The 8,543-nt window shown below is 45.7% G+C and overlaps 1 protein-coding gene across 1 annotated transcript; it reads left to right on the top strand.

Moving 5' to 3' along the window:
• The first annotated feature begins 4,521 nt into the window (after positions 1-4,521).
• Positions 4,522-8,231, top strand: LOC136545468 (putative receptor-like protein kinase At3g47110). Its single transcript, XM_066537485.1, has 3 exons — positions 4,522-4,587; positions 4,704-7,392; positions 7,503-8,231. Exons 2-3 carry the CDS (start codon positions 4,734-4,736, stop codon positions 7,898-7,900), a joined length of 3,057 nt encoding a protein of 1,018 aa, XP_066393582.1. The 5' UTR covers positions 4,522-4,587; positions 4,704-4,733; the 3' UTR covers positions 7,901-8,231.
• Positions 8,232-8,543: the final 312 nt, after the last annotated feature.

Here is an 8,543-nt window from a genome sequence, read left to right as displayed (position 1 = left end):
GCTTACTCACGAGGAGTGTGACGAGGAGGAAGGCCCCGAAGGAGAGGCTGCTGAAGGCGAAGAAGAAGAGGATGATGAGTCAGAAGAGGGATATGAAAGTCCCGAGGATCCTTTCCCACCTAAAGCAAGAAGGAGGCCAACGGAGGAAGATTTGGACAAGGATTTTGACCCGAACGAGGAGGTAGGGAAGAAGCCTTAGCTTGTAAATTTTGCTAAAGCTTTGGCTGTGTTACCTCTGCTAACACTTTGACCTGTCCTTTATATAGGTCCCTCCTGAAACTCAGAAAAGACATCGTCGACGTCCGCGACATCTCGCTGGACAAGACGGAGTAGAGGAAAGGAGAGCAGAGGCAACAACCACAGAGACGGATCATGATGCCTTTGCTCCACAAACTCAGGACACAACCACGACTACCAAGCCTAAGAGGAAACGAGGGGATAGAAAAGGAAATCTATATCCAGATAAGGCTTGCTATCTGATAACGGAGGTTGGGCTAGCAGGGGAGATCCTTGAGCCGAAGGAATTAAGAGGACGATTTCGTAATGCGATCGGGGCCCTAGTAAGAGATAAATTGAACCCAGCAATCCCTAACTGGAAAGAGGTATCAGAGAACATAAAGAATGCACTATGGGATAGGCAGCTGAAGGTCAATTTTAGAATTCCGGAGGGTAAGCACGAATTGGTAAAAAAAATGCTATCAGGATGATGGGAGAGTCATTTCGACGTTGGAGGTTGGAGCTTAACACGAAGTATATCCAAAAGGGGTTAACTCCCTTCAACGAGTTCGGCAAAATAACTCCTAGTCAATGGGAGGAGCTCGTGGCTTAGAAGACTTCAGCGGAGGCATTGGAGCTCAGTGCTCGTAACACCGAGCTAGCGAAGAGGAACAAACACCACCATCATCTAGGCCCCGGTGGCTACTATGCCAAGGAAGAGCAGTTTAGGAAGATGGATGAAGAGGCCGTAACTGCTGGGAATATCGATGTGACAAAGTTGAAGGTACGCTCAAGGAACTGGATATATACGAGGAGTACAGAACCATTCGGCAGTAATCTTAAGTTTGATAAGCCGAAGACCCAAGAGGCGGTATCAAGGATACTGAAATATGCTAAAGACAAAAAGATGGGCTCATTCAATCCTTCCAGAGAGAGGGACGAGCTTAGCCTTGGCTTGGGAAACAAGGAGCACACAGGCCGCACTAGGGGGCTAGGGAAAAGGATGACCTGGAAGCAAGGATTCGAAGAGGACAAGCACATGTACAAGAAACATGGCCGAGACCGAGAGACTAGTCTTGAGCTCCAAGTGAAGGCTCTAGTTGCGAAGGTGCTGGAGGAGCAAGGAATGTCTACGGAGCCACGTATATTAGTGACGCCACCGGGAGAAGTGGCATTAGTTACCAGCCCTCCGAAAGTTCCTAGCAGCCAAGGTTCCACTACAGCCACAACCTCAGTCGATCTCATACGGGAACCTACTAGTTGCACCTTGGTGTTTCTCAGCGACTGGCAGAACACTGTGATGGAGGTGGCAACGGGTGTTGCACATCCTCCCGGTGGCTTACACCACAATAATAAGATACCGCCGGACTACACTAGGGTCGAGGTGCATACAATGAAGCTCGAGTTCATGCAGTGGAGGATAGACTACGCAACTCCCGAGGGGCTGGTGTTACTCGGAGACGTTATGGGGCAGTTCATCCTCTGGCACAAACGGGACATTATATTGACTGCTTCTTCGCCGCCTCCCCCTCTCCCAAATTTGGAGCGAGTTGTTGAGGCCGGGGAGATATTTTCACCGTCTCGTGACCCCCACATTCCTGAGATGCCACATTCTTCCCCGCCTCCTATCGAGCATGTGCCTAATGAGATGCCACAACCTTCTCCAGCTCGTACCGGGCAAGTGCATCATGAGATGCCATAGTATTCTCAACAAGCACAACCGATACATGAACAATGAGTGCCTCCTGAAGAAGGTGATGCACAAGAAGATGAGGATGTGCCTGAATGGGAACTCCGAAAGAAGATTCCAATCCACATAAGGCCAGTTTATGTTCCGATCAAAGACGTCTCGTCGATGTCCAAGTGGTATTCCCATGATCAGTTCAAGCCTGAAAACCAAGTTAAAAAAGTCCCATCACGGGGTTCTGAGGAGGCCGTCAGTAGCAAACTTCACCAAATTGCAAAGCAGTATCCAAATGTTGATGCCATCGAATGGTCAAAGGATTACTCGAAAAAATATGAAAGAGGCAAGCCCTTCCTACCAAACCGGGACATCCAGCGCCTACCACTTGGAATGAGAAGGTTCCATGATTGGTACTTGCGTGTTCTCCCAACGAGCATAGATATCATACAAGCATGCTTTCCCACCGGCACATTTGGAAGCCCAGCCGGGAAAATTGTCTTTGACTTCAATGACATGCACACATGTTTTCACCTGGGAGAAATGGAGATGAATCTAATTCGCACGTGGTGCCTGTAAGTCCTTATCCTCCTGATATGATATGAATGTAATCTTTGAATTTTATTGTAACTAACCCACGCCGTGATTTGTAGAATGCAAGTGCACATTGTCAAACAAATGCCAAGTGTGAAAGCCGGGTATGTAGACCCTCAAGCTATAGCCCAAACAAATTTTAATTACCCTAAACGGTGGACACTGGATGCCAAAGAGCTAGCAGCTGCAAAGACTCTTCGGGAGAAAGAGCGCATCCGTAGTGCGAAGCTAAGGGAAGAGTCCCTTAAGGTTGCGGCATACATTGCCTTGGCTTTCAAAAATCTCCAACACCACTCTACTATATGGCTACCATATAACTTCGAGTAAGCTCAACTCTATACTTAAAGCTTTGTTCGATATATTTCATTCGATGCAAAAGGGCTTATCTAGTTCTATGATTAAATCCATGTAGCAACCACTGGATTTGTATAGCCATCGATGTCGGGAGGAGCATGGCATGGGTCTTTGATTCATTAGATAAGGACACGGTGACATACAAAGACTTCATATCGATTCTCAAGACGTATACATATTGACAATCATCATTAGCTTATATGTTTGTATATATACTTGTAACGTTCACTTTTGGATACTAACAAGTTGTATTTGCTAAAATAATTCGAACAGGGCATTTAGGTTCTATGTCACTAATCATCATGGAAGGCATGATCCAGCAAGGAAGGAAAAACTGACTATAAAAACACTATGTGCGGTAAGTGTAACTTACTTCTTCAGTACTCTGTTACATGGCTGTCAAAAGCATTACTTAACATTTTCATATGCAAAACACACAGTGCCCCAAGCAGAAGCCTGGGAGTGTACATTGTGGATACTATATATGTTCTATGATGGGTAACACCGGTGCCTACAGGAGACACCCCTTAAGGGTAAGTTTGAACCTCTTCACCCGTAGTATAAAAACTTCGTAAATGGTATGAAATACTAAACTGAAACTTGTTTTCTTATAGTGGAGAGAAGAGAAAGGAATGAAAAGAGACCCATACAAGGATGACCAACTCTTAGAGCTTGTTGGCGACCTTTGCAACTTCACATTGGACCAGATTGTACACGTCAGAGGCGCCTACCATGACCGAGAGTCTAACTTAGGTACAAATCCTCACTACCAACACCTTCGTGAGACTGAAAGGTTAGCTCTAGGACGTTGATAACAATGTGTATGGAATTTGTATATTTAATGATGGATTGTATATATTCATGTGAATTGGACTTGTAATTGTAGTTTATAGAATACTCTTATGCTTGTAGTCGCGGTCGCGGGGTGTTCGGCAACGCGAACGTTGGTCGCGGGGCGTTCCGCAACGCGAACGCGGTTCGGAACGTTGGTTGCGGGGCGTTCGGCAACGCGAACGCTGTTCGGAACGTTGGTTGTGGGACGTTCGGCAAAGTGATTTGAATTGAAAATTTGATATTTTTTGCGGGAAAACGTACTGTAGGGGCGGTTCTAGATTGAACCGCCCCTTCAAATACCTGTTTGTAGGGGCGGCTGGTACTATAGCTGCCCCTACAAATCTATTTCTAGGGTGGCTGGTAATAAGAGCCGCCCCTACAAATAGATTTATAAGGGCGGCTGGGCAAACCGCCCCTATAAATAGTCTATAACCGCCCCTAGAAATGCTTTTTGACGCAGTGGCTACGGCAACGGATGACGAGAGAGGTACGTAGCAGCGCGTCAACTAAACAATAACGTGAGGCATGAGAGCTCGGTACGACACGGCAGGAGCCGCAAATATGCACGGCACCCACGGTGACCTCTACTATCACCATTTCAGCCGACTCCATACGTCCGCCCATCCATTCCGCCCATACACTAGCCGACACATAACATAAACTAACTCATTGCTCATATACTAATTTCACGAAGCACAAGAAGCAATGACTCCGTCAAATCTGTCATGGTTTCAACTTTCAACTAATGACACATGCCGGCATGACTGCATGGGTTGACCACTAATAGTATTTAATAGGCAAGAGCAACAGTGCCAAACACATAGGTAATGACATAGTCCAGCATCCTTCACATTTTCAAAGCCACTTCTTACAGGCAGGAGCTTCTTTCTGCAAAGAAGTATCTGCAGGTATGTGTGGCATCCCGTCTCCTTTTTAGAGTTCTTATTAGTATCTTAATTTCTGAACTAACCCCTTTCGCTGATCAGTCTGTCATCTGCTTTGTATTGTCTGCCTCTGCGTGCAGTCGTGCAGATATATATATATCGAGCTCAAGATGAGAATCTATGTCCATCTGCTGCTTCTCTTCGTGGTCATATCTACTATTTTACTCTTGGGTTCCTGTCAAACAACTCCAAGCAGCAATAACGAGGACCGAGAGGCTCTCCTTGATTTGAAATCCTTCATCACCAGTGACCCCTCAGGGGCGCTATCATCATGGGGGAATGGCTCGTCGGAGTGCACATGGACAGGGGTGATGTGCAAATCTAAACAAGGTGGCAGGGTCACAGAGCTGGATCTCAGGGACCTCAACTTGGTTGGAACTATTAGCCCTCACATTGGCAATCTCACAGCTCTAAGTTCCCTGTACTTACAGGAGAATCACTTTGCCGGTAACATTCCTAACCATCTCGGTAGGCTTCGTCAGCTCCAAATGCTAAATCTTAGCAGCAACCTTCTTACCGGAACCATTCCCCCGGCTTTCACAAACTGCACTGGTCTCATGACCATCGATTTGTCGGGGAACGTCATTTCTGGTGCAATCCCTGCATCCATCCATCTTCTTCGGAAGCTTCGGATCCTAAACATGGGGAAGAACCAGCTAGATGGCAGTATTCCCTCATCAATTGGTAACCTGTCACTGCTAAGCAATATTGATGTCAATACAAACAACCTCACCGGTAAAATCCCCGAAGCAATGGGCGGACTGGATCATATCCAGCACCTGCAGCTCTCCATAAACAACCTAAAAGGCATGGTTCCCGTGCAACTTTACAATCGCTCTATGCTTGTTTTCTTTGCATTTGCAAAGAATGACCTTCATGGTGAGATTCCGAGTGATATTGGTTTTCGGCTCCCAAACCTAAGTGTGTTCCACACTTGCTTCAACAAGTTCAGTGGTCCGATCCCACCGTCCCTCCACAACGTGACCAAGATTGAGAGCATTAGGATGTCCAACAACCTGTTTACCGGCTCAGTGCCACCGGGTCTTAACAGACTCCATAATCTTGTCATGTACAACATTGGCTTCAACCACATATCAGACACCACAGCCATCATTACAGACCTAACAAACTGCACTAACCTGCAATTAATCGCCCTCGATGAGAATCTCATCGAGGGATCACTGCCTGCTTCATTTGGCAACCTGTCAAGTTCCCTTGTAAAGCTATACCTTGGCGGCAACCGGATAAATGGTCGAATACCGCCGGCCGTAGGAAGTTTAACATCCTTAACATTGCTCAACATGAGTTACAACCAACTCTCTGGGAGTATCCCATCAGAGATAGGTCGTCTCAGCCAGCTGACAGCGCTTGGGCTTGCCGGGAACAAACTATCAGGGCTACTCCCGGCGGAGATTGGGCACCTTACTGCACTCACAAGACTAGAGATGAGCAAGAATGAGTTGGTTGGTAGAATTCCAGACGAGTTGGGTCTCCTCCAACGTGTTCTTTTGCTGGATATATCAAGCAACAAACTCCATGGGGACATTCCTGCCTCCCTCTTTGCACTCAGGAGCCTTAGTTCTGTTCTTAATCTGTCACATAATTCACTTTCTGGAGCATTAAGTGAGACCATCGGCCAGCTAGAGAATATCATCGCCATTGACCTCTCAGACAATTTACTCAACAGCAGTATCCCACTCTCGATAGGGCAGTGCCGGAGCCTGCAAGCACTATCCTTGAGCAGAAATGCCATGTCAGGAGTGATCCCTGACAGTATTGGGAATCTTAGAGGTTTGCAAAGCCTAGACCTTTCAGACAACAATTTAACTGGTACCATACCTGAAAGCCTAGCGAAGCTGCCTCTTCAACTATTAAACCTCTCGATGAATGACCTAAATGGGTTGGTTCCAAGCAGTGGAATCTTCGAGAACCACTCCATTGTTTACCTCTACGGAAACCCAAACCTTTGCTACTCAAGTTTAGCATGCTACCATTCGCAATATTCCTCCCAAAGTCGAAAGAAGCACATAGTGACTGTGGTGGTTGCTGCATCAGTAGTAGCTGCAGTTTCCATCCTTGTATTGGTTATTGTTATGTTGAGCTGGTCCTGGAGATTTTTACCAAAGGCAAAGGCAGGAGCGACACACAGCGGTGTTAACATCATAGCAAATCACCCACTTATTTCATATGAAGAGCTATTTCGTGTGACCAACAACTTTGACCAAGCAAACCTCATCGGGGTTGGTAGCTTTGGTTTGGTCTACAAAGCTGTACTACATGATGGAACACCAGTGGCCATCAAAGTACTAGACCAATCCAAGGTGGGAGCACCGAAGACCTGGCTTGCAGAGTGTGAGACTCTCAGAAATGTCAGGCACCGTAACCTCATCAAGCTGGTCACAGTTTGTGCAAGTGCCGATTTTGCCGGCAACGACTTCCGCGCTGTGGTTTATGAGCTAATGAGCAATGGAAGCCTGGAGGACTGGATCCACGAGCGTAAACGCCATGAGGATGGGACTGGGCTCAGTGCTGAAGAGGTGCTCAACGTAGCCATTGATGCTGCCAGCGCGCTGGAGTACATGCACAATGACTGTGGGGGACAGGTGGTGCACTGTGACATCAAACCTAGCAATGTGCTGCTGGATGGAGATATGGTTGCAAAAGTGAGTGACTTTGGTTTGGCCCAGTTCTTAGGTCCAGTGCAACCAGAACAACAATCAGTTTCCAGTATTCATGGACTCAAGGGCTCCATTGGATACATTCCACCTGGTTGGCACTCATACACTAGTTCTTCTACTTCAGTGTTTACTATATTGTGCATATTGCAACCAGTAGTACTCATTGTGTTTATATTTCAACCCTAAACTTGTGTCATTCAGAATATGGATATGGGAGTAAACCATCCACAAGAGGTGATGCCTACAGCTACGGCGTAATGCTCCTCGAGATGATCACTGGCAAGAGCCCTCTCGAACAGAACTTTGGAGGGGAAATGAATCTCATAAAATGGGTGCGAGATAATTTCCCCCGTCGAGCTCACGAAGTAATTGACAAGCGACTCATCAGCATTGCAATTGATGATGCCTCCTTAGAAAGGTTGCAGGAAAGTGACACCAAGCAGCTGCTACTGAACTTCCTGTTAATACCCATGATGGAAGTGGCCTTATCTTGTGTTGTCGTGGCCCCGGACGAACGAAGCAACATGCATGATTCGCTACTAAGGTTGAAGCAAACGAAGGAGACTTTCTTGCGCAATTGCAGCATCAGCAGAGGTTGATAGCTACTAGTCCCTAGATAAACGATAAAATATAGTGTATTGATAATTTCATATTTTGTATCTGGTTTACACTACATGAAAAACACAGGGACGGATGCACATAATAGGTGCATTGGGGGTGTGCCCCAAACATTACTAGAAAAATACCAAGTATATATACTCTTTCATACCTTGTATAGTATAATACATTGTAAAATTCAGTCTTGTTCTGTTATCAATCATATTAGTTCAACAATCAATAGTTCTAGTTTGAGAAATTAGGTTGTTGTTGGGCCTAGAAAGGTTTCGACAAGTGAAGAATCTTAATGAGCTCTCTATCAAACTTGTTTTTTTAATCCAGTTTTCTATCAGACTTGTTGATACAAAGAAGCATAATCGCTTTAAACTTGTTTATTTGTAGCTGAAATTGATCCTCATCCTTCTTGTGGATACTGCAAGTGTTGACTGGGTATTTTCAGCAATGAACTTTGTGAAGACCAAACTTCAGAATAAGATGGTGATGAATACTTAAATGATTGTTTGGTCATCTTTATTGAGCGTGACATTTTCCGACGTGTAAGCGATGAAGATATCATTAAACACTTTCAAGCCATGGTGGAACGGCATCTTTAGTTTTTATTATATAATTTATAAGATTTAGCTA

The sequence above is a fragment of the Miscanthus floridulus genome, chromosome 3 (genome assembly GCF_019320115.1).
Source record: "Miscanthus floridulus cultivar M001 chromosome 3, ASM1932011v1, whole genome shotgun sequence".
Classification (NCBI taxonomy): domain Eukaryota; kingdom Viridiplantae; phylum Streptophyta; class Magnoliopsida; order Poales; family Poaceae; genus Miscanthus; species Miscanthus floridulus.
The sequence above is the reverse complement of the archived record's forward strand: the minus strand, read 5'-3'. Positions and strand labels throughout refer to the sequence as shown.

Coding starts and splice junctions, on each gene's coding strand:
- LOC136545468 (XM_066537485.1), top strand. CDS start 4,734: ATGAGAATCTATGTCCATCTGCTGCTTCTCTTCGTGGTCATATCTACT. Junction 7,393..7,502: donor CATTGGATACATTCCACCTG/GTTGGCACTCAT, acceptor TGTGTCATTCAG/AATATGGATATGGGAGTAAA.